The following is a 25,642-nucleotide window of genomic DNA, read 5'->3' as shown; positions in this document are numbered from 1 at the left end:
GCCCCTGTCACCATCTCCACCGCCCTGATCTACAAGCCAGGTGACTTTCCCTGAACAGGGGACATTCCCTGGCCAGGACTTCGGTGGCAGAAAAGGAGGCCCTGGGCACCGGGTGGGACTAGCCGGCCAGACTCCGTGCTCGGTTTCTCGGGACTGGAAGATGCACGTGTTGGCCGGTCGCTGCCCCTCTGCGGGGCGGAGTCCGCTCCCTTCCTGGGGATGTGAACGTCCGAGGTGTTAGGAGACGCTTGTCTAGAGTAGAAACGCGTTACAGGTTAACTTCTCCTCCATAACAGTGGCTACATGCTTCCTTTCTCACCTGGGACCTGAGGGCGGTGCGCCTGTCACCAGAAGTGACCTCGGACCCATCAGAAGCTCTGCCTGCGGGAGGGCGGCCAGGCCCGGGCACTGCGCGGGGCTAAGGTCTGCAAAAACACTCCCACGGTGCAGCCTGGGCACCTCACTTGGACACCTTGGCCTGCAGGGCGCTGGGCAGGTAGAGGTACCTCCAGATGGCGTAGTAGTGAGTGCCAGCACCAAATGCCACAAAGAGATGCCAGATGGCGTGGGCAAAGGGGATCCTGCCGTCGCTCTTGAAGAACACCGTGCCCAGGCAGTAGAAAGCCCCTCCAGTCACCAGCTCCCACAGGCCCTCGGTGTTGGGCTGTCGGCAAGGACAAGGGTGGGGCACAGGTCAGAGAGGGACCCGCAAGGTCGGGAGCTCCCAATAATAATAATTTTTAAATAATACTTTTCTCTGGCCCTGGTCAGTGTGGCTCAGCTGGTTGGAGAGTTGTCCTGTGCACCAAAAGGCTGCAGGTTCGACTCCTGGTCAGGGCACATACCCAGGTTTCAGGTTCGATTCCCAGTCAGGGCATGTATGGGAGCCAACCGGTCAATGTTTCTCTCTCACACTGATGTTTCTCTCCCTCTCTGTCTCTCTGTCTGTCTGTCTGTCTCTCTCTCTCCCCCCTCTCTAAAATCAATAAGCATGTCCTTGGGTGAGGACTGAAATATAATAATAATAATACTGTTCTCTGGCCTACAAGGTAATGGGCAGGCTGAGTTTACTGTGTCCATTTGACAGATGGGGCAACTGAAGCTCAGAGAGGAGAGGCCCTCAGGGTTAACCTGCCTATTCTATCGCCTCCTTAAGTGGGTCATGTGGACACGCTGGGCCTCAGTTTCCCCTTCTGCTAGAGGGGAGGGTTCTAACTGACCATCCTGTGTCAGTCTGGGTCCCCTGCAGGCAGACGTGAGGCCCCACACCGGGTGGGTGGACTTACCATTGAAAAAATGACCAGGGCAGGGAAAAAGCCCATGACCATGTAGCACAGCAGCTCCAAAAGCTTGTACCTGGCAGGGAGAGAAGCCACCTTGGGCTCAGGACAGCTCCCCACTCTGGGCTAGAGAAGACACCCTCACCGTGAGAGTGAGAGCACCCCAGGGCTCTGACCTCACCCAGCCACACCCAAGAGGCGCTGGCAGAGCTGAGTGACCGTGAGCAGGTCTCCTTCCCTCTCTGAGACTCGGTTTCCGTATCCATGAAACAACACTGGAGGACTGCAAATAGCAGGTATAGCAAGGGTGTGGGCACTGCCCACGCTCAGGCCCAGGGAAGACATGACTGTTCGATCCCAGCACCTTCACCCGCAGGGCCCACACTCCGTGGATCTGAGTGGCTCCATCAGCTGACACTTGTTGCTGTCCCTGGAGGGTCCAGGAGTCTGTCACTCCTCCTGCTTCTGTAGCCCCGTTTATCCCCTCAATTATTCCATCGTGTCACTTGGCAGGATGGAAGGAAACGGAGCCTGGGGGGCTCGGAGCCACCCCTCCTCGTCTGCCCACACAGCTTAGAGCAGGGAGGCAACACGGGGCACCTTCAGTGCTCCAGGAACTTAGCGTCTTTTTTTAAAAATGCGTCCGCTGACACTATGGGCTGTGGGCCTGGTGGCCATCCCTGGGCCTGGACACTGGGGCTCTGGGCTGAGCTGTGCCCTCATGCTCCCGGGGTCCTCCTGGGGTCTCCTCTCACCAGAGGCAGGGGTAGGAAGGAGGCCCTGCTGGAACCCTGAGGGCCGCCCCACCCACTGGAGCCCCCAGCCCTGGCTCACCGCTCGTGGAAGAAGAAGACATAGACCGTGCCCACAGAGGCCATGATCCAGACCAGCCAGCGCATGTGAGAGGCCCAGGGGCCCAGCTCCCGGAGGTTCAGCCTGGGGGAGAGCCGAGGGCACAGTCTGAGGGGGCCACCGGGACCTCGCCCTGCGCGGCGGGCCCATCCCGGGACCGGTGACCCCGGGAAGATCTGTCGGCCGCGGCTGCAGAGGTGAGACATGGGCCCTCATGGGAAGACGTGTGGAGATGAAAAGAGAAATGGACACAACGAGCAGTTGTCACAGGAAGAGCCAAACAGACGTCCCAGCGTGGAGGGGAAGGGCATGTGAAACCAGCAGGAGTCTACGCAGGCAGCCCGGCCCCGGCCCGCTGGCCCAGGGGCCTGGAGCAGCGGCCTGATGTGCCAAGGGGCAGGGGCGACCCCAGTCAGGGCACGCAAGAGTCAACCAATGATGCATAGATAAGTGGAACAACAAATCGATGTTTCTCTCTCTCTCCCTCTAAAAATAAACCCATAAATAAACACACAGGGAGCCTTTTGGGAAGGCCACCGGCAGGATCTATCAGACGTTGACGGGACCCTGCCAGTTCGGTTCCAGGCTCCAGCCAGGGACACGCGGTTTCGTAGCCACACAATCCCTGCTCTTCCTACCACCCTAGAGCCTTCCGGCCTGCTAATACAACACCCGCTCTTTAAGGCAAGATTTTATGCAAGAAGCTTCTATGTAAGACCAATCTGTCAAAGATAAAAATAAAAACAAACCGAAAATGGGTTTTTTTTGTCTGATTAAGGCAGGGATGGGGGAGCCCAGATGCCCCCACCCCCTTTGTGGTCCCTGGGACCCTCCAGGGCTCTGCAGAAAACGGCTGGAAAACCAGAGCAATACAACAAAAAATAATCCTACACTGCCAGTCCCATGTCCCCTTCTGACCATGTACCCAGGTGTCCAACCAGGGAGCTGGTCACCACGGAGCACCTCGGGCTCTCTCATCCCCAGTCCGGTCAACCCCCAAGTTCTACTGATCCTTTCTCCTGAGCAGCTCAAACCAAGCCCATGCCCCCACCTCGGCATGTGCCCCTCCCTGGTGGCCCTGACGGCACAGCTGCGTGTCAGCACTGGGACCAGCCACGCTTGTGGTCCCTGTGAGACCCTAAGTATCCCCAGCCACCAGCAGGGGGCAACACAGAGCCGCTGCTCCGTGGTCACTCCCAGGGATCAAGACTAGACACCCAGGCGTGAAATCAGGAAGGGGGAGGAGAGTCAGGATTCATCCAGAAATCTATGTCACCGGCACTGCAGCTGAGCACAAAACTCAGCTTCGCTCCCCGTCAACATTCAAACACAAACCCGAGGTCGCCTGGCGCCTGACACCTGCAGGGGCTGCCTTATAAGCTGGGGGCCAGGGAGAAGCTGCTGGGGGACTGAGCCCCCTCTGTGGCCTCCACCCTCCAGCCCCTGCTCTGGGCACGCCCGGGGCCTCCGCCTACCCGCTCAAGCTGCGCTCCTCGCCTGGGACCTTCGAGCCTTCCAGAAGCCTCCGCCCGCCTGCCTCCTGGCATCAGACAGCCTGCAGCGTGCGGGTTTCAGGAGAGAAGCAGGTCCCGCCTCCGGGAGCCCAGGCTGGCAGGTCTGACGGTGCCTAATTTCCTGGGGAAGGCCGGCATTTCCCGGGACCCCGCCATTCCCTCCTTCAGCCAATCCACTCAGTTTCTGGAAATATCTTTTCCACCCCTCCATCTTCTCCTGTCCACCTCCATGGCCACTACTGGGGGCCAGGCCGCCACCATTTCCCCCCGGTGTCCAGCGCCTCCCACACCTCCCTGCTCCCAAGGCAGCCGTCCTTCAGCCCACAAAATAAAACCATGTCAACGTCCTGCTCCAAGCCCCGCCGGCTCCTGAGTGGACAGCAGCCTCCCCCTGTGCCCGAAGGGCCAGGGCACCGTGGGCCCGTGACCACCCTCACGGAGGGCGGGCGGACGCCCGTCCACTCAGAGCACTGTCCCGCAGAGAGGACAGCGGCTCCCGCCCGACGGCTCGGCCTCAACAGACCCGGCGTGAGCGAGGCCAGGTCTGAAGGATGCTCCCATCACCGCAGAGTCCAAAGTCGGGCGAAACCATTGCGTGAAGGCAGGCCCCAGGGCTGTGGTCACTCGGGGGATGGCGAAGGGGGCGGGGGCTGCTCTGTTTCCCCACCTGGGTGCTGGCTGCAGGGTGTGAAAGGCACTGAGGTTTCGCTCCAGGAGCCGCGCACCTCCACCGGGCGTGTTTACAAACAACGAAGCCCCGGCCGGTGTGGCTCAGCATCAAGAGCGTGGGCCTGCGCACCCAAGGGGCGAAGGTTTGATTCCCAGTCAAGGGCACATACCTGGGTCGCAGGCTCGCTCCCCGCCCCCAGTCGGGGTGTGACCGGCAGATGTGTCTCTCTCACATCAATGTTTTTCTCTCTCTCCCTCTCCCTCCTTCTCTCTCCCTCCCTCTCCCTCTCCCTCTCTCCCCCTTCTTTCCCTTCCACTGTCTCTGAAAAGCAATGGAAAAAAATGTCTTCAGGTGAGAATTAAAAGTCCTAATAATAATAAATAAATAAAAATCACCTTTGTATATGCAAACAAAACCTATTTAGTAGCTGATATAACAAAACAGGAGGCCCCATGTAGGATAGCAGAAAATAGAAACTCCCTAGGCAAAAATGGAACAAACCTTTCTGTGGCTCCCCACTCCTCAGAGGGACACCTCCTCCAGGCAGCCCTCCCGAGGCGCCCCACGCCAGGGCAGTGCCGCCCCTGAGTTCCCATGGCTGAGTGCACACAGGCCTGTCTCACGACGCCACCACTGTCCTGTCACAGACCCTCGTCCACCAACAGAGCCTCAGTGTCCTGACCCCCAGCACCACCCAGCCATGTGGTACACGGTCAACAAATGTGAGCGGAAAGGTCCTTCTCCCCCTGCAGAGGCTCCGCAGGCCCCCCATGCTTTCAGCATGTGACCTGAAGCTTAGGGCTTCTTTATTCCAGAACTTTCTAAAACCCTGAGCGATTTGCTGGGGGAAATTTAACCTGATACGGTCTGTGGAGGGCCACCTGGCAAAAGAGTTGACCAGATTACCAAGGCCCACTCCCTGCATCCAGGAGCCTAAGTGAGCCTCGGATTCATCCCACACAGAGAGGGCTTGGCCCCGGAGGCTGCTGTTTCTGCCGGTCACCAGAGGTCGCCCCTTAGCAGACTCATCGGATTCAGTTCAACAGATGCGCATGCTGGGGCTCAGTGACACACCAACAAGGACAGTCACTGTGGCGCTCTTTATGATCGAAAGGAATGGAGCATCCCAACGTCATAAATATCCATAAACAGCGGAGCAGCCGGAGACTATTATGCTGCTGTAAAAGTATGAGGTGCCTGGCCGGTGTGGCTCAGTGAGTGAGCATCGACCTATGAACCAGGAGGTCAGGGTTCGATTCCCGGTCAGGGCACATGCCCAGGTTGCAGGCTCGATCCCCAGTCGGGGGCATGCGGGAGGCAGCTGATCGATGACTCTCTCACCGTTGATGTTCCTATCTTTCTCCCTCTCCCTTCCTCTCTCTGAAATCAATAAAAAACATTTTTTTTTTAAAAAAAAAAAAAGAAAGGAAATCATCAATGCGCCGACGTGGAAAGATGTCCCGGCTACGTCGCTAACTGTACGAACGCAAACTGCGGAACAGGACAGCATCCTTCGTGTGTTAAAGCCGGAGGAAAGCGGTGGGAACATACACTTACCAATATCAACTACAGCTGGGCACGTGTGCACGGGCGTGTGTGCACTGCACACATAGATATTTGCATATGTGCCTGTTCACACACACTCGCTGTTTGTGCATAAAGTAACCGGATGAACACGAGAACCCGGTACAAGTGCCAGGTGAAGGGCGGCTTGTGACCTTCACTCTCTGTGCCCGGTCAACGTATTACCCACCAAAGATAAAAAGCGATTCAAACAGAGAACAGAAAGGAGCCAGCCCACTCGTGGGCCGCAGGGGCACTCACCAGGGCGCATAGGAGGCCGCGATGAAGAAGTAGATGACCATGCGGTCGCACATGTGCAGACAGTGCTCCACCATCCTGGGGCGAAGAAGGCGGCGTTACCCCAGCTGGCCCGGGACAGCTCTGTCCCGGGGGGGCCTGGACGGGGCTGGCCCTCCTCTACCCAGCCACCACCCCTCGGGCCGCAGTCTCCCCGTCTCTAAGTGACCAGAGCAGTAGTTTCAAACCAGGCTCCCCACCCCCTAGGGGTTGAATGGAGACACCTGGGGGTCCCATGGAGGACCCTCCTCTCCTTTCCTCTCTACTTCTATTTTCCATACTGGACTTTTCAGAAGATTTCAAATGATGAAAAAAATTCTGTGGCTTAAAAAAAGTGCAAAAACTATTAAACTATGTGCCCCCTAGAGACCCACTGGATTCTGCCATTGTGGTTTCATGTCAGGGCTCTGGAGCCAAGAGGCCTGGGTTCGAATCCCAGCTCCAGCACTTAGGGACTATGACCTTGACCAAGGCCCCTCCCTGCTCTGGGCTCAGTCCCCTCTCTGTAAACAGGGCTGCTGGGGGGACCGAGTGAGTTGGAACCGAGCAGGGGCAGGACAGGACGTGCTCAATAAATCCCCGCTGTTGGTGGAGCCTCCTGAGGCAAACTCTGAGCCCGGCCTTATCCCTCGGCCCCGGTGCCCCCGCCCCGCACAGCATGTGCCCCCTCCCACGGGCTGGGCAGCGGGTACCTGAGGTGGCTCTTCTTCCAGGAGACCGTGTGGAACACAGTGGACACCACAAAAAGCCCGCACAGGCCGAGGCCGTAGATCCACGCGGAAATGGCTTCCCAGTCATCGTCCGACAGGAAGTAGAGGTTGGAGCTGCCAAGGATGCTGGGGATGATCCAGAACTGGAAGCCGGGAGGGGACGGGGACAGGCGCAGGCCAGCCTCTGGCTAGGGCCCGGGGCGGTTCGGAGCCCTCCCTTTCCTCCAGAACCACGCCGGCCACGCAGGGAGTGTCCTAACCTGCGCTGTCCAGTTTGGGAGCCGCTAGACACGTGTGGCCGTAGAGCACTTAAAATGGGACTCGTGCCACTGGGAAAAGGGATTTTTAACTTTATTTCATTTTCACTGGTTTCAACATCAATGTCCACAGCCACACGAGGCCTGGGGCCACCCTACTGGACGGCACAGCTCTAAGGCCGGGCTGAACATCCGGCCAGCGGGCCACATACGGCCGAGAAGTCATTTGGTCCGGCGCTGCCAAGGCCTTACCCAAAAGCAGCTGTTCCAGACATCACGTTAGGGGCGAGTTCCTTAAACGTCTGACCAAATAGAGCAGGCTAATTTTTAAGTGGATAATTTTGTATGGCCCGTGAGCGATGTTATAAATACCCAAATGGCCCTTGGCAGAAAAAAGGTTCCCCACCCCTGCCCTGGGGACACAGCTGAGACCCACTGCTTCAAGGAGCAGCTCCGGCCACTGCCCTACGCCTGGCGCCCCGGGTACCCCGTCCCGAGGTCGCCAGGCACACCGTGTGCCTCAGGCCTCTGTGCTGTCACACGTGGGGTCCCCTGGGAGACAGCGTCCCGTTGCCGTGTCTACCAGGAGAAACTCTCCCTCTTCAAGCCTTGGTTTATCCGTCACCTCCCGGGAGAAGTCTGAGCCGTCCCGGGGCAGAGAGGCAGGTCCAGAGCCGCCGCGCGCTCCCCCGAGGGCCACGGCGGGTTTGGGGAGCTGGCCTGAGGGGCCGTCGAGGTGGGACAGACACGGAATCTCTCCAAGGGCCAAGGGGCTGCCCGCCCCCCCAGACCTGGAAGCGTCCCCCTCAGCTCTCCGCCCCCAGGAGTGGACTCACAGCGTGGGTGGCACAGTTGGCAGCATGTTCATACTCCGTAGGCTGGTACCTCTTGTGGGCGGGGACCCGGTGGTTCATGAACCTGGAAGGAGAGGCACCTTCCTGGGAGCTGGGCCAGGACTCTGCCCCTGGGGGTGGGAAGAGAGGGCCTCCGCCTCCCCGCCCCTCTTACTCTCTCTATTACCTTTTGACCTCTCCAATCTTTTGTGCCCAATCCCGTGTGGTTACAGAACTTGGCTAAACACTGGGGCACCGCATTCTCATTTCCTACTCTCTTCCTTTACTGTAGCTGACACACAGTACAGCTCCCTAGGGCACAGCATGACGAATTTTTACATCCGCACACGTGGCCCGCACCCAGGGAGCCAGAGCTCATTCCCCATCCCTCAGAAGGTGCCTTCCACCCCTCCCCAGGGGGTACCTTCCCCCAAGGAAACCACCCTCCCCCTTGTGACCCTAGATTGGAGGTTCTCGAGCTTCCTATCAGTGGGAACTGAAACACCAAACCCTTTTTTCCCCCGGAGATCCCAGTCATTACTATGAAGACCCACAAAAATGAGAAATGAGTGCATGGCTCAGAACAAAGGGCTTGATGCAGCACAGTGCACAGAGCATTTATGGAGCACCTAGTGTATGCTGGGTCCACCCCAGTACAGCGCACAGAACATTTATCAAGCACCTAGTGTATGCTGGGCCCACCCCAATACAGCACACAAAGCATTTATCGAGCACCTAGTGTATGCTGGGCCCACCCCAGTACAGCGCACAGAGCATTTATTGAGCACCTAGTGTATGCTGGTGCTGTGCCAGTACAGCTGACTGAGTTTGTTGAGCATGTTCTGTGTCCTCCCAGGGAACTTTGCTGAGCACCTGCCACGTGCTGGGTGGCGGTGGGTGCTCTCAGAGCTCAGAGGAAGGACAGACAGAGGTGCTCGTTCTCCCACAGGGTCCGAGCACCACGCAGGGCAGATTAAACGCTGGGCTTGTGGTCCTAGAGAAGGCAGGGGACCCCGCGCTGGAAGTGGGGAGCCCATGCAAGCACAGCCTCCCCAGGAGACCAAAACCACCAGCTGTCAGCCCACCTTCTTCGCGGTGGCCCAGGAGGAAGCAGTCGGAGGCCACCCTGGCTTATTAAATTACACGTGTTGACGACAAAACCAGTGTTGCGCGCCGGATTGAGTCCTCTGAAATTCCCACGCCGGCGTCTGAAAGCCAGAGCCCGAGAGTGTGACCCTAAGTGGACGCAGAGCTATGGCAGGTGTAACTCGCGAAGATGAGGTCTCACTGCAGGGGGCGGGCCACGATCCAGTAGGACTGGGGTCCTTGTAAGGGGATGGGAGACGCAGCGCAGAGGCCACGTGGCGACAGAGGCAGCTTTTGGGGCGATTTGTCCACAAGCCAAGGGTGGTCGGCAGCCACCAGAAGCTGGGAGACGGGCCTGGAGCAGATGCTCCCTCTGAGGCTCAGCTGCACCTTGATCTTCCGGCCTCCAGAACGGGGAGAGAATAAATTCCTGTTGTTCTGGCCACTCAGTGTGTGCGGCCACTTGTTACCGCAGCCCTAGAGACGCTGATACAGGCACACCCAGTGTTAATTTTGATAGATTCTGCTCCAAAGCCCCCAAGGGACTGTGCCGACTGATACCTGCTTGTGGGCGGGGCTAGGACGGAGCTAAGACCTTTCTCCAAGGTGGGAGCGGGTCTCACCCATTACCAGGTGAGGCCTGGCTGTCCTCTCTCCTTCGGGCCCTTTAACAAACACCATAAACGCCACCCACCCTGCCAGCCACATGGGTTCGAGGGTGATGTCAGGGTTGCTGTGGTGACCCAGGATGGGCAGTTATTCATTTATTTCTGGGCTCCACAAAACTTTCCTTGTGTGCCCCCCCCCCCCACACACACACACACACTCCATGTGGTGGCAGCTATTGAATGTCCAGAAGTAACAAAGCAGGCGAGAGAAAGCCAGGCCGGGAGACCGGGCCCGGGGCCGGGGCACATGCCCAAGAAATCCAGTTCCCACAATCTGCAAGAACCAAGCACTTCTCCTTAACTCCCTGAGGCCTGATTTCTTTCTTCATGCACCTCTACACAGGCGTTTTAAGAGGACAGGGAATTAATTTATGCTTTCATTTCCCTTCTAATTTACATACAGCAAAATTTCCTTTTTTTTGCTATGGTTTCATGAGTTTTGCAAATGGAGTGAGTTGTGTAACCATCACCGCAGTCAAGATAAACAACTTTCGCCCCCCCCCCCCAATGCCCTCATGTCCTCTTGGTCCCCAGCCCCCCTCCCCAGCCCCAGCTCTGTTCTCTGTCCCCACAGCTTTGCTTTTCCGTGAAGGTCCCACAGTAAACGGAGCCGTACAGTAGCCCTAAGCCTTTGTCTTTAACGTCTACAGAGGATTTATTGTATGAAGTCCAAGTGCATTCTTAGGAGAAAGGAAACCGCTTCGAATGCCGCACGGGATTTTCTTGCTTTTCTATTCAAAACGTGCCGAAGACCAAGTCGTTTTCTGGGGTGACAAAAGGGACCCTCCCAAACGCAACGTCACCAGCCCTGGCAATCGTTCCCGGGCCTTCTGCGTCCGGCTCCCTGCGTGGGAGGTTCCCGGGGTGTCGGGGGTCCCTCCTCACTGTGAGAACGTGCCCTTGTGCACACGCGTAACGGCCTGTTTATCTGCCCGCGGCACAGGGACAAGGCCGTCCTTTTAACAGCTGAAATGCATAGATAAAGTGCAGAATGCTCTACAGCAGAGCTGGGAGCCTTCGAGACCGTGGGAAATTTCTCCTAACGGAGCTGACATTTCCAGCCAGCCTCTGCTTATTAGATGACCACGTGGCCGCAGCATCTGATGGGGGGGAGGGTAACTCCACATGGAGGGGTCCCAAGCTTAGCCCGGATCCAGAGCCAGGTGCTGGCAGGGGGACTAGGAGAGAAGGTGAACTCTCGCCCTGAACTGGAGAGGCAGGGGCTCTGGAGCAAGGCACAGCCGGGAGGGAAACCGCTGCACAGTCACCGAGCTGCTGTGCAACCTACAGGAAATCACTGTAAGTCTCTGGGCTGCAGCTTCCTGCTGTGTGAAGAGAGAGAATGTTCCCTCGCCCGCAGGTACCATGAATAATATTACTCAAAAGCCTGCACAGGGGTGCCTGACACACAGCCGTGCTCAAAGGATGAACATTTAAATATATATATATATATATATTTTTTTTTTTTATTGATTTCAGAGAAAGGAAGGGAGAGGGAGAGAGAGGTAGAAACACCAATGATGAGTCATTGATCGGCTGCCTCCTGCATGTCCCCTGCTGGGGATGGAGCTGGCAACCCAGGCATGTGCCCTGACCCGGAATCGAACCCCGATCGCCTGGATCCTAGGTCGATGCTCAACCACTGAGCCATGCCAGCCAGGCAGGATGGACATTCTTTTCGTGGCTTCCTGGAGAGCTCCCCCAAAGAGCCCAGGCACCACGTACTTCACTGGGGTGTGATTCCCCCCAAGTACTTCACAGACGGTGTCCCACTTAAAGCCCACACCACCCTTGCAACGTAGATGTTATTATTCCAAGGTGAAGGGGAGGCTACAAGAGGTTAGGCCAACGGTTCTCGATCTCGGTCACACATTAAGAATCACCTGGAGCCCAGCAGGCCCGGCCGGCATGGCTCAGTGGTTACAAGTTGACCCATGAACCAAGAGATCCCGGGCAGGGCACATGCCCGAGTTTCGGGCTCCACCCCCCAGTAGGGAGTGTGCAGGAAGCAGCCGATCGATGTTTGTTTCAGAAATCTATTCCTCTCTCTTCCTCTCTCTAAAATCAATATTTAATAAATAAATAAAATTTTTTAAAAATAAGAATCACCTGGAAAAGAGATGAATGGATGGATCAACAAAACATGGTCCACCCACACAATAGAATATTATTCACACAGGAGCCCAAGACCACAGGATGAACGCCGGGCTCAGCGGGGCAGGAAACAGGATTCAACTCACGTGGCGACTTGATGGGGTGCCTGGCGAGCTGTGTTGCAAAGGATTCTGGGCGTGAATCTAGGCTCGTTGGGGAAGGAAAGCGGCGATGAATCGGCCTTGTCTGCCGTGGGAACAGGGCAGGCAAGAGGCAGCCACCCTGGCTCAAGAGCCCCAGATGCTTTCACCGGCCGCCTCCCCGAACCTCATGGCAACGCTGGACACTGAGCAGGGCTGAGAGTGTGACTGTCGTTCTACACAGCAATTTAGAAGTTAAACCACACACTGGGCAGTGGTGCAGCGAAGGCTGGCACCCGGAGCTTCTGACTCCACCGCACCCACGTCCCCTCGGCCCTGTCCATGGTCCTGCTGGGGAAGGTTCTGCAGTCAGTCTTTTACACTCTAGTATAATGTATCTGGGCACCCTCTCCAGGATGGAGGGCTGCTTGTGACTCTGGAGGCAAAGGAAGAGAAGGGACAGAGCCCTATCCCAGCTCCTGAAATCACTGCCTCACTGGCCAGTGCTCAGTGCAGCCCTGACCACAAGCAGCCCATAACCCCAGGCCCCCTGAACCCTGCCTGTGTCAGTGCCTCCCACCTTGGGACGTCCACACCAAGACTCCCAGGTCTCATAGGCCAACGCAAAGCCCTGGAGGAGCCCAGGCCCGCTGCTGCTGAGGTGCTGCCTCTCTTGTTTTTAATCCCTGACGCAGACCCTGTACTTTCTTTTCACCCCAGGAACGATCTCCCCATGGCCCACCGTCAGCACGCCTCTGGGCCTTCCACACGCCGCCTCTTCCACGTAAAAGTCCCTTCCCCTCTTCTCAGCTGGAGAACTCCTATTCAGCCTGCAGAATGCAGGTCAAAATGTCCCTCTACTAAAAGTGTTCCTTGCCTGGACGGCGTGGCTCAGTGGTTGAGCGTCGACCCAGGAACCAAGAGGTCACCAGTTCGATTCCCGGTCAGGGCACATGCCCGGGTTGCTGGCTCGATCCCCAGCAGGGAGCGTGCGGGAGGCAGCCGATCCATGACTCTCTCTCATCATTAATGTTTCTATCTCTCTCCCTCCCTCTCCCTTCCTCTCTCTCAAATCAATAAAAACATATTTTAAAAGATAAAAATAATAAATAAATAATAAAAGCGTTCCTGGATCCCTGCCCTCACGTCCCCATACAGACCGGTAGCTGCCTTGTCTCCCCTCCGGGACACTGCACAGCTTGGACTCTCACCTTCCCTCCTCTTCCTGGAACAGGCCTTGGCACAGCGTGGCTCCTCCCCGTGGCCGCCCACAGGTGCCTTGTGAGCCCTCTCACAAAGGTCCCGGGTCTGCCTCCGCCCCTGGACCGCACTCGAGGGGACTGGCCCTGACTTCTCTTCCTGTTCCCGGCACCAGTGCAGGGCCAGGTGTGTCTCAGGTGAGTCCTGGCAAATGACCGGAAAGTCCACCCTCCTGGAGCACTAAGTCGTGAAGACCCGAGATGACGAGTGGGAACGGCCCCGCCTTCAAAATCCTTCGGACCTTCTGAAACGGGCGGGCCCCCGAGACACGGGTCGACTCGGCCAGGACAGGTGCCGTTCGTGCCCGGGGCCGCACAACCTCAGCCGGCTTGGAAAAGCAGGTGCAGGAGGGAGCCCCAGAAGCGAGGCGGGGGAGGAAGGGAAATGTTATTTTTTTCTTTTCTTTTTATATTCTGTGTAGCTCCACTGTCTACGATGTTCATTTCTATTTTAGTGATTTTTTTTTTAAAAAACCCAATAAAACAAAAACATGTAAAATGGGAAAGTTTTACATTTGGAATCAGTTTTCAAGACCAGATGTTCTCAAACCTGCCCCATCTGACTTCAGAGAGGGGAGGGGCTGGTTCGAGAGTCCTGGCAAGTCCCCAGGTGCCGCACAGGGGGGAACGGAGGCAGACCGTGGACGGAGCGGACACCAGACCACAATGGGAACGAGAGGCCACAGCCGCACAGGGACCCGGGGAAGCGACTCAGACGTCACACCGAATGACAGTGCTCACACTTCGGTTCTATGTATAAAACTTCAGGAACCAGCAACAGGAGGCTTTGAGGATAAAGCCAGGACAGTGGCCACCCCGGGGGTAGGGCAGTGACTCGAGGGGGTGGGACGGGGCTTCCGGGGACAGGCAACCTGAGCATCTTGACCCGGGTGCTGGTCCCCCCCGTGTGCTGAGTTTCGCACTGTGATGGGAAGGCCCACCTCCCGGGGCGCTGTACAGGTAGATGGGTTAAAAGATGGGGCTCCCTCTCCTTCCTCTGGAGCAGCCAGGCCTAGCCTCAGAGCTTCTGCAATTTCTCGCTGCCCTTCTGGCCTGGGCCAGGGGTCCAGAGCCCCCAGGGAGAAGCCGGCCTCCTGTCCAGAAGAGCCAGGCCCGGGAAAGCTTCTGCGACCCATCCTTCCAGGCCGGGTCAGTGCCTGGTGGTGGCAGCCCTGAGTCCCCAGGACAGAGGACTTACAGCAATTTGTACAGAAGACAAAGAGGGTCTGTCTGTCTGTCTCCCAGAGGCGAGGACAGCCCGGGGCCGAGCGGGCCCCAGCGCCCGGGGGCCCCCCCGCAGCCTGGCCCCGGCTTACTCTTTGTGTCCATTCATGAATTCCCGGCTCCAGAAAGGCCGACAGCATCTTGGCTCTGTCCTTGGGAAACAGAGTGGGAGGAAAAACAGCCCCTGGGCCGGTGCCACCTCAGAACTGAAATCAGAATGGCAGGAGAGAGCCCGCCGAGAACAGGAAGGGGCAGCTGAGCCGGGCGTGGGGGGCGCTGAGGCGGGGCCGGGTGCCAGGTCCAGAAACCCTGGCACGGCCGTGCTGCACGTGACACTGCATGTGAGAGGCGCCCCCTGGAGGTGTGCGCCGGCGGGGGCCCAGCCAGGGTACAAGTCCGGGGACACAGGGGGTTTGAGCGGGCCCCGCCCACGCCTGCTCCCAGCGGCGCTGCGGTTTGGCTGAGGGATGTTGAGCCAGAAGACGGGACCTGCCGGAGTGCGGGGACGTGGACACACCTGAAGGGCGGACGGTCTGTGGACCTGAGGGGGTGTCTGCACAGCTGCTGCAGGGGGGCTGCTGCGTAAATCCCACTTCCTGTCCCTCCTGCACCCCCGTCGCTCAGGTGCGCAGCTGAGAGCATCGAGCCCAGACCCGCCGCTGCTGAGGCGACGGTCCCCGGGCACCCGGCCCCACCCTGCAGGGCGCCAGCCACCATTGCTCGCACCCTTGTGGCCAGTTCATGCCTATTCCCTCACCTCTTCCCCCCAGCAGTCCTCCGGGGAAGCTCCTTTCCCGTTTCCCACCCCTCTGCACCGCACACCTCCCCTGGCCCCGCGGCCGCCTGAGGCTCTGGCAGCGGGACGTGAGCTCGGCGAGGGCAGGGAACTGGCCTCGGTCAGCCTGTACCCCCCGCACCCGGGCCAGCGCCCGACGCGCCGAGGCCGTGGCAGTGACCGAGTTAACGAGCGGATGGCCTGCAGCCAAGGGGCTCGGTGAGGGAGTGGCTGTTTCCTCGGTGGCCCTCCTCCTGACCAGACAACCAGGCATCCCCACGGCGTCTCCTGCTCGGCCCAACCGAAGGCTTCAGCCGAAGCAGTGACCATCAAAAGCAGAGCCACAGCCCTGGAGGTGCGGCTCAGCGGTTAGAACGCCGGCCCACGCACAGAAGGGTCTCGGGTTCAATTCCCGGTCAAGGGCAGGTACCTGGGTTGCAGGTTCCCTCCCTGGCCCCGGTCTGGTCGAGTGTGGGAGGCAACCAGTCGATGTGTCTCTCTCATATTTATGTTTTTCTCTCTCTCTCTCCCTTCCACTCTCTCTGAAAAGCAACGGAAAAAATATTCTCATGTGAGGATTATTCAAAAAAAAAAATCAGAGCCACAGAGTCCTCCCAGCTCCTGCCATCTGGCTGGTGACAGAGCTGTAGGAGGGTCCATGAGAAGTGGGACCTGAGGGTGCAGGCGCTTAGCCCCGAGATGAGCCCCTCTCTTGGAGTGAGCCCAGCACAGGGGTGCGCGGTGACTGCTTCATTCTCAGCTCTTCCCTCGCTCTGCAAGCACGGGCACCTGGCCCTCCCTCGGGCAGCCAGCGAGGAGCCCCCACCCACTGACGCTAAGCGACCAGCTCAAGGGCGTCCTGTAGGCCCCGGGATGGACAACACACCGTTAGAGCCCTGAGCCCTGGGGGCACTGTGGTCCTCCAAACGACTCTACCATGGGGGTGGGGGAGTCTCTTATTCTGTCCATTTCACAGGATAGGAAACTGAGGCGCAGAGATTCAATCAACCCAGTAAGGTTAGTGCTACTATTTTTCCCATTTTCCCGAAGAGGAAATGCAGGCACACAGAGGCCATGTAACATGCCCGAGATCACAGGGCCAAGGCGTGGGGGGGCCGAGGCAAGCCCAGGTGGTCTGACGCCAGAAGCCACACCTGGTGCACCTCTACTGGGCAGTAGAGGAAATATCTACTCAAATATCTGCTACGTGCCGCCCACCACCAGGTATACCCTAAGGAAGACACCTGCCCTCCCCACTGCGGCAGGTTCGTGGGCGCACAGGCCCAGGGACGACCAAAATACGGACGCGGTGGAGACGGCAAGAGGCAGAGCTGAAGGGCTGCGGTCACGAGAAAGCAGAAGACGGTGAAGCGGTCAGACTGTGAGAGCGAGAGTGGGGTCAATGCCCCGTCCGGTCCCCGAGGTGCAGAAGAGGGCGGCCCTCGGAGGCAGGGCCACAGCTCCTGCCGGCCTCCAGCGCCAGGCCCCACGCGGCCCAACGCACTAAATTCCAAACGGGGCACCAAGCTCAGGTGCCCTGCTGTGTAAGGAGCGGGCGCTTGGTCCCCGCGGGGCCCTGCCCACAGTCGCTTCCTGCTGCAGCCCAGGAGCCCTGCGCGATGTCCACAAACTCGGGTGACTCCTGAGCTTGCGAGCGAGCAGGGCGAGGCCGAGCTCGCGTTAGACACGACTCCTGTTCACATCAGCAGCAACCGGACTTCAAACTCCAGTTGGGAGCGTTTCTATTTTCATAGAATACAACTCAATCACATTTGCCAAAAGGCCGAATAAAACCAAACTATTTCAGCTTTACTTAAATACTTCTTGACTTTCAATGTTATGCTTATTCATCTTCATAGGAATTTTTGGATGTTTTAGAATGAAAATAATTTAATTTTTTCAATTTTTTACATTTATTTCAACTTAAATTATATGGGTTTTTAATTATATTTTTCCTCTTAATTCTTTTTTTTAAAATGTTTTCATTGTTAGAGAGAAGAAAGGAAAAGGTTAGAGAGATAAAAACATCAATAAGAGAGAAACATCATAGATCCACTCTGGGGACCAAGCCCGAAACCAGGGCATGTGCTCTGACCGGGAATCAAAAGAGTGACCTCTTGGTTCCTGGGTCGACGCTCAACCACTGAGCAACATCAGCCGGACTCCTTTTAATTCTTTAGATTAGTGCTCTTTCAGAGAAACTTCTGCCATGATGGAAATGTCATATGTCTGTGTTGTCATTTACCGCAGCCACTGGCTATCTGTGGCTACTGAGCACTTGAAATGTGGCCAATGTGGCCAAGGTACAACTTTTACATTTTATTTCATTTTGATAAATTTAAATTTAGCCACAGGTGGCCTGTGCTACAGTCTGGACAGTACAGCTTTAAATTATTAGTGTTAACAGAGCCCCAATATAAATGAAAACCTTGACTATAAATAATATAATGATTTTGCTGCAATCAAGTCAAGAAAAAATAAAGTCGATGGCATACACAATAATTAATCAATTATGTATGTCTATATTTTACTACTCACCCAAGCTCTGCTGGCCAGCAACAAATGCCAACACATGGGGACAAATAGCTAAGCTCGGCCGTCTCTGACACTGGCCGGCCTTCAACACTATGGCGGCCACCGTTCCACAGTCTTCAGTTTTGTCACCGTGGGAGTGCATTTGTCAAGAGGAAAGACAGAGCCCAGTCTATGGAAAAGCTTATTTGCCTGACTTTTAACTTTAAATATTCAGACACATGGTATGTGGGCTTCCACTGGGACACTGGCCCCAGGACGCTTGGGGCAAGCTTGCCAGCGAATGAATGAGGGCAGCTGGGGCCCAGATGGCGTGTCCCCAGAGCCTGCCAGTCCCCGAAGGGCGTGGGCAGCTGGAAGGACTCCAAATTCCTGTCTCCCGAGATCCGTACTCTGCAACCACAGGTAGTTACCATCGTTATGATGCCCGTGGCTGTGTGGGAGGCAGAAGACCAGAAAGTCCAGACAAACCCAGGTGTGACTCCTACCATTTGCTCCAGGACTTCGAGCAAACCAACAGGGATAAGTGTCCCTCCTCGCAGGCTGGCCAAGGAATAGATGAGATGACGCATGGAAAGTGCTTCGAAAGGGGCCTGGCTGGCAGTCTGGGGTCATCTCCTCCGACTCCGTGGAGTCCTGTGTGGGCCTGGCCCACAGGGGCCAGCAAGGCAGCGGCCCCCCGAACGCCACCTCCCCGTCGCCCCTTCCCTAGCCACGCGGACACCTGCAGACATCAGAGAGAGCCCTGCGGAGGCGGAGGGGACCTGGGTCTCCAACAGCCCTGGGCATCTGGAGAAGCTTGCTGTTCGCAAACTGCCTCAGTCCTCTCTGGAAAAAGACAAACTGCAAGTAAACAACAACAACTATGACAAAAGTCTCCACCACTTAGGAGCACCAACTGTATACGCACCCTCGATGCTTCTCAGACATTAGCTTAATCACCTTGAGAACAAAAAACGTTTAGGAAACCTGTGGCCTTCACAATCTGAGTCCCAGCGGGAGCAGGATTTGTTCCAAGTGGCTCTGAAGGGACGTCAAGTAGTAGGATGGGGCCTAATGCGACAGGAGTTCTGCCAGGGCCACCTCGCGCATCAGTGCCCCCCATTAGCCTCATTTACAAGAACGAAAGCAAGGCGTGGGGACCGTCACGTGTCCAAGAGAACCAGCAAAGAGGAGGGCGGAATCCAAGCACCAGCTCCCAGCTCCTGCCGCTTCCCGAGGATGCCGCCCACGGGGAACAAGCCGGGACCCAACCTTCGTGTGGCCTTAGGCGCCACTCCAAGCCCCACGGCAAGAACTGAGCCGTGGGGACCATTCCCGGTGGGGGCCTCTTGACCAGGTCATTGTAAACTGGTATCACACGGACCTTGTGACCCACAGGACTTGGTCAGTGCCCAGAAATGACAATGGATCAGGTGTGTGTTCACACAGAGAACCCCGGACACCGGTGCCTTGCTGCAGAGACGTCCCCGCGGTGTGATTTACAGAAGTGGCACCCGGAAAACCACCTAAGCATCCGAAAGTGGGGGGTAACCAGATAAAGCAGGTGCTGTGATGGGAGGGAGCATCGGGGCACGTTAAACTGAGGCTGCTGGTCATTATGAACGCGGGGGAAACGGGGTTGCAGCAGGCCAGGGTTTTTACGTCAGGATAAAATGCTAGCGGGTGAGTATGTAAGCAAGACGGGAGGGAAACAGGCCGGCATGTTTCGAAGGGATGGTCTCGGGCTGGTGGGATTAAGGGGGACTGTTTCTTGCATTTTTTTTAAATATGTTTTTATTGATTTTTAGAGAGAGAGGAAGGGAGAGGAAGAGAGAGATAGAAACATCCATGAGAGAGAAACATCGATCGGATGCCACCTACACACCCCCTACTGGGAATCGAGCCCGCAACCCGAGCGTGAGCCCTGACTAGGAGTGGAACCAGTGACCTCTTGTTTCGTGGGTCAACACTCAACCACTGAGCCACACCGGCTGGGCTGTTTCTTGCATCTTTATACCTACTTCCCATGATTTAAAAAATCATTTTCACTTGGCCAGTGTGGCTCAGTGGTTGAGCTCAGGAGGTCACGGTTCAATTCCCGGTCAGGGCACATACCCGGCTTGCGGTCTCGATCCCCAGTCGGGGGTGAGCAGGAGGCAGCCGATCGAGGACTCTCACCATTGATGTTTCTATCTCTCTCCCTCTCCCTCTCCCTTCCTCTCTCTGAAATCAATAAAGATATATTTTTTTTAAAAAAATTCATTTTCTCCAAGGAGCACATGCTGCGTTTATAATGTTCTTTTATAATGACCCCTGTTTATTTTTAGTTTTTTAATCCCCACTCAAGGATATTTTTTCCATTGCTTTTTCAGAGTGAGAGAGGGAGAGAGACACATTGGTTGCCTCCTGCACGTGCCCCAACCGGGGCTGGGACTGAGCCTGCCACCCAGGTACGTGCCTTTGGCCGGCATTGAACCCAAGGACCCTTCAGTCCGAGGGCTGGCGCTCTAACCACTGAGCAAAACGGCCAGCGTTATAATGATCCCTGTTTAAAGTCACATTGCATCAAGCAAGAGACGGGACCAAAGTCTTTAAGGTGAATTTGCTTGTCCAAAGTCACGCAGACAGTAGTCATTCAACAGGTTCTGACTGGTCCCCGCTCAGATGCCAGGAGCTGTTCTGGGCATGGAGGGGGTGGCAGTGGACACCCACAGGTGGCTGGACTGCACTTCCCAGCCTCGCTGGCAGTAAGGTGTGGCCATGTGAGTAAGTCTCACGCAGGAGACAGAGGCTGCTATCTTCTCGGGCACCCAAAATCCAGCTTGTTTTCCTTTCCAAGCCAAGAACGAGAACATTGCCAGGGCCCAGACACCCTGTGTGTCCTTCCCAATCTTGCCGTCTTCCCTCCCTCCCTTCGAGGTCACCACTGGCCTGATTTTGCAATAACCGCCGTCTGGCTTTCTACCTACCTTCCTCTCGTTCCTAAACAACACAGCCGGCTTGCCTGGTTTGGAGTGTTTTATGACTGGAGTCCCACGTCTGTTCGACGTCGCCACGTTGTTGGGGGGAACCGAGTTGATTTCCCCTGCAGGATACGACTCCACTGTGTGAATCCTCGCCCTTCCACCGACCACGGACGCCTGGGTTGTCTCCAGGTCCTGCCTGCCATGAGCAATGCTGCTGACAGGATCCTTGCCCATTCACCCTGGTGCCCCTGTCGCAGTTTCTCTAGGGCAGACGCCCAGGAGAGGATGGGCGTGTGTTAGGATGTGCACATGTCTGAATTTACGTGAGAATTTCTGTTTTCCAAAGTACTATGATAGTCTTGTCACTCTTCTATTTTCAATGATAAGAAGTCTCTTGCCTTCGACGGGTGGATCAGTTGATTAGATCATAGTCCTGATAGGCCAAGGTTCTGGGTTCGATCCCTGGTCAGGGCACATACAAGAATCAAACAATGGCCCGGCCAGGTGTGGCTCAGCAGTTGAGCGTGGACCTAGGATGCAGGAGATTGAGGTTCGACTCCCAGTTGGGGGTGTGCAGGAGGCAGCCAATCAATGACTCTCTCATCACTGACGTTCTCTCTCCCCCCCCCCTTATTTTGCATTTCCTTTACTACCAGTGAAAGCATGCTTACTGCACATTTGTGTTCTCTGTTCCACAAAATGACTGTCTTGACATTTTCTATTGGGTTATTTGTCTTTTTCTTATTGTAGTTCTTTATATGCCTGGCTCTTCATTACTTGCTGGCTAAATGTGTTGCAAACACGTCCTTCAAGTGTGTGCCTTTTCTTCTGCTTTCTTCATGGCGTTTTTTGATGAATAGAAATTGTTCATTTTTAATGTCGTCTAATTTCTCCATCTTTTCTTTTATGGTTTATACTTTTTGTGCCTTCAGTAATCTTTACCTACCTCGAAGTCCTAAATATAGTCTTTCATGTTTTCTAAACATTTTCAAATTTGTTTATTTCACTTTTTAAGTCTTTAATCCAGTTAGGAGTGCTTTTCCTGTATGGTGTGAGGTAGGGCTCCGGTGTCATGGTTTCCATCTAGATAGCCAATCGTCCCAGTACCATTTATTCAACAGAGCGTGCTTGCCTCAGCAATGTCACCTTCATCAAAGTCAAATGTCTTTATACGCAGGAATCCGTTTCTGGTCTCTGTTCTGTTCCATTGGTCAATTTGCTTAGCTCTGCGCCAACACTACACCGTCTTGAATTCCTATAGCTTTATGATAAGTATGTTTCTTGATGCAGATAAACCATTCAAGAACTCCAAGTTAGAACCTTAAAGATAGCTGCTCGAACCACCCACTGAGAAACTGAGGCTCCGAGAGGGAAAGCACCTTTTTCAGTGTCACACAGCATTTAACTAGAAACACCGCTAAGGACTGAACGCTTGTGTCCTCTCTCCCCCCCAAAATTCACGTGTTGTCAAATGCTGAAATCTAATCCCCAGTATGATGGTATTTCACTTTTTAAGTCTTTAATCCAGGCAGGGAACTTTCGGACATAGTTAGGTCATAAGGGTGGAGCCCCCATGAATGGGATTAGTGCCCTTATAAGAAGAGGCCAGAGAGCTAGCTCCTTCTCTTTCCACCATGTGAAGATACAAGAAGTCAGCAGTCTGTAACCCTGAAGAGGGCCCTCACCAAAAACCAGCCGTGCTGGCACCCTGATCTCACACCTCCAGCGTCCAGAACTGTAAGAAATAATTTTCTGTTGTTTAAAAGCCACCCAGCCTGTGAAACTTTGTTTTAGCAGCCAGAATAGACAGAGACAAACACCCATCTCTTACTCCGAAGAATATTGTCCTGTTCAATACTGCAGCCACTGGCCACGTGTGGCTGTTGAGCACTTGAAATATAGCTAGTCCAAACTGAGAGGGGCAGTAGGTACAAAATGCACACCAGGTTTTCAAGACTTGCAATAGAAAAAAGAAAGAAATATAAGTAGCTCGTGAATAATTTATATTGGTTACGTGTTGAAACAACACTGGATAGAAAGGGTTAACTAACATATATCCTTAAATTAATTTCACCTGCTCCTTTTTGCCTTTCTATGACAGTGAGATAGAGACGTAGCCACACATTAGCCCTGGCCAGGCAGCTCAGCTGGTTAGAGCCTTGTCCTGATACCCCAAGGTTGTGGGTTCAACCCCGGGTCAGAGCACATACAAGAGTCAACCAATGGGTGTGTAAATGAGTGGAACGACAGGTCAATGTTTCTCTCTCTGTCTCTCTGGCCCTTCCACTCTATCTAAACTCAATAACTAAATAAAAATATTAAATTTTAAACAAGAGAAGTAGTCGCACCTTAACCTGCATGGCTACCAGAAAATTTAAAACTACATCTGTGGCTCGTATGATATTCTATTGGACGGAACTGGGTTAAACTATTAAAATCACGCAATCGCAAAGCCTTTATTAAGGACCTCGTCTGTGGCCCCATGATGAGGAGAGGAATGGAAATAGCTCATCAACGCCTTCCATTTCCTCACTGGACTCATCACCCAGAGAAGCTGAATCAGCCCAGCATGAAAGAATGAGCTCAGGGTCCATCCCCACCCAGCTGGATCCCTCACAGAGAGGGCAGCACCAGTGTCCAAATCCAGAGGTCATTTACACCAACCCTCTGTCTTTGTAGGTCAGCCAGCTGAGGTCCAGAGAGGCTGAGCCACCTACTCAAGATCACACAGCAGGTGCAGGGCAGGCAAAGGCCCCCAGCAGAGGCTTCGAGCTCCATCCCCACCTGTCTCACCTGTAGCCTCCAGCCCTGGGCTTCTCCCTCCCCTTCGGGCAAACACACCACCCGCTCACATCTCACAACAGCACACAGGACCGTCGAGAACTTTGAAAGTCCAAGTGTCTGCACCTTCGAGGGCCACCTGGATTTGTGCGGCCAGCCCCTCCCACCTTCAGACCAAGAGAAAACCTGCAGTAGCTCATCCTCACGCCCTTCCTCTGTGTGGCCCCTTTCCCAACTTTATGAAGGAGACACTCAGAACACAACCCCTCTCCCCCCCAAGAAATGGAGAGTGAGCCCGAGGGGGAAGGACCAGCCCTTCCCTGCCCCCATGTCAGTCTCCGCCGGGATGTCTGGGGTTCAGCTGTGCTCAACTTGACCAGAACTTATAGAAACTTCCCGGCACCAGGGACCCTCAGCAATGAGCCACATGGAGTGGCTGCCAATATGATACCCGCATGGCTCAGATTCACCTCCTGCCCCTCTGTCCACAGAGGCAGAGGCCTGAGGGTGAGGGTAAGAGGTGGGGGGGGCAGGATGGGGGCCCCCTTCAGGAACCAGCTGCCCCAGAAGGAGAAGAGGCCCAGGCTGCACTCCCAGGACCACCTGTCCTCCGGAGGGGCTGAGGGGCACCTTCAGGAATGGGTTTTCATGCCAGCTTTGGGTACGCCCACCCGCCCAAACCCTTAATAATTGTGCCCCAACCCCCGCTGCCCCTTAATTTGGAATCAAAGTGACAGGAGCTTGCCTTCCACTCAGCAATCCCCTGGAGTGTCATCACCACTTCAGGAGAAGGAAGTGAGCCTGAGGGGACCGTGGCTCTCCCCCTGGGAAAAGGCAGCTCTTTCTGGGTCCTGAGCCTCAGTTTCCCCGCTTGAAAAGAGCGCCTACCCATTCCCCCCGCTTGCTTGAGGGGCTCAGGGGTGGGGGTGGGCGAGGGTGCAGGGGGGGAACGGGGGTGGCGGTGGCCGGAGGGACAGGCCAACGCCTTTTACCATTAACAAAACCGGACAGACACTGAGCGAGCCCCCTGCCCCGGGCGCGGTGCAAAGAGCTCTCCAGGGATCATCTCATTCAATCCTCGGGGGACCCCAGGGCCGGGGACTCTCCCTATCCCCGTTTGGCACACCTGGAAGTTGAGGTTCAGAGCGGAGAAGCGACTCGCCTCGGGGCGCCCCGCTAGGAGCGGGGCGCTGGGAACCCGCGCTCCCCGGGTCCGGCGCGCAAAGCTGCGCGCGCGGAGCCGCCGACCAAGCCCCCGGCGCTGGGGTCTGGTTTCTGCTTTCTCGCGGCGGGTCGGGGTCCCTTTAGCGACCGGACAGCTCCAGGCGGCGGGTCAGGGCCCCTTCTCCGCCGGGAAAGCTCCAGACGCAGCCGTGGCCCCGCGCCCCGCGCCCCGCGCCCCGCGCCCCGCGCCCCGGCCCCCGCCCCGCGCCCGGCCCCGCTCACCTCGCGTACTTGGTCTTCTGGAAATCCAGGAGCCGGGGCACGAACATCGCGGGGGCCCATGGGCACCCGCCGGGGGCAGGAGCGCGAACTCGGGGGCCGGGAGCGCGAGCGCGGGGCGGGCGCGGGGCGCAGGGCGCGGGGCGCGGGGCGCAGGACGCGGGCGCAGCAGGTGGGCGCGCGGGGCGGGCGCAGCGGGGCGCGGGGCGGGCGGAGCGGGGAGGGGGGGCCGGGAGCCGCCCACGCAAAGCCGGAGCAGATGGCGGCGGGCGCGGGGGGGGGTTCCGGGCCAATCGCCTTAGTCCCCGCGGCCCGCGCGCCCTCCCCGTGCGGGGGACCCCTCCAGGTCTCCCCAGGAGGCAGGGGGAGCGTGGGGGGGACAGGCAGCCCCTTCTTTCTTTCCACGTTCCGCCCCCCGCCCCTGCAGATTGTAAGTGGAGAACGGGGGGGGGGGGGGCTCTGGGCTGGAAGGCAGTGGACACCGCCCGCGCGCCCTCGGCCCCCGCGTGGCTCGTCCCCGAGTGGACTTGCAGCTCGCGCTTCCCCGCCGCCAGCGCCGCCTGCCTGGTCTCTGCGTCGAGACGACCCCAAAGGATCCGCCCTGAATGGCTGAAGTCTCTGGGGACACCCCCTCCCATGAGGTTGTGACTCTGGGGACCCTCAGTGCCCCGAGGCAGGGACACAGGCATTTGGTTGCCAGGACCAGGGGTGCCCAG

General features: G+C 56.5%; 1 protein-coding gene across 1 annotated transcript; it reads right to left on the bottom strand.

Annotated features, from left to right (window-relative positions):
- Window positions 1-460: 460 nt before the first annotated feature.
- MMD2 (monocyte to macrophage differentiation associated 2) lies at window positions 461-24,976 on the bottom strand. The gene is made up of 7 exons (XM_087816196.1): window positions 24,930-24,976; window positions 7,980-8,061; window positions 6,869-7,029; window positions 6,141-6,215; window positions 2,115-2,216; window positions 1,287-1,356; window positions 461-664 (listed from the first exon to the last, which is right to left on the bottom strand). Exons 1-7 carry the CDS (start codon window positions 24,974-24,976, stop codon window positions 461-463), a joined length of 741 nt encoding a protein of 246 aa, XP_087672322.1.
- Between the last annotated feature and the right edge of the window lie 666 nt (window positions 24,977-25,642).

The sequence above is a fragment of the Miniopterus natalensis genome, chromosome 4 (assembly GCF_054644295.1).
Source record: "Miniopterus natalensis isolate mMinNat1 chromosome 4, mMinNat1.hap1, whole genome shotgun sequence".
NCBI classification, from domain to species: domain Eukaryota; kingdom Metazoa; phylum Chordata; class Mammalia; order Chiroptera; family Miniopteridae; genus Miniopterus; species Miniopterus natalensis.
Note: the sequence above shows the minus strand (reverse complement) of the source record. Positions and strands in the feature narration are given on the sequence as shown.

Excerpts from the sequence above, each read along its gene's own strand:
- MMD2 (XM_087816196.1), bottom strand. The coding sequence starts at position 24,976 with ATGTTCGTGCCCCGGCTCCTGGATTTCCAGAAGACCAAGTACGCGAG. Across the intron at positions 6,216-6,868 it reads TGGAAGAAGAGCCACCTCAG|GATGGTGGAGCACTGTCTGC; the intron begins GTACCCGCTGCC and ends TCTTCGCCCCAG. Across the intron at positions 1,357-2,114 it reads GTCTTCTTCTTCCACGAGCG|GTACAAGCTTTTGGAGCTGC; the intron begins GTGAGCCAGGGC and ends TCTCCCTGCCAG.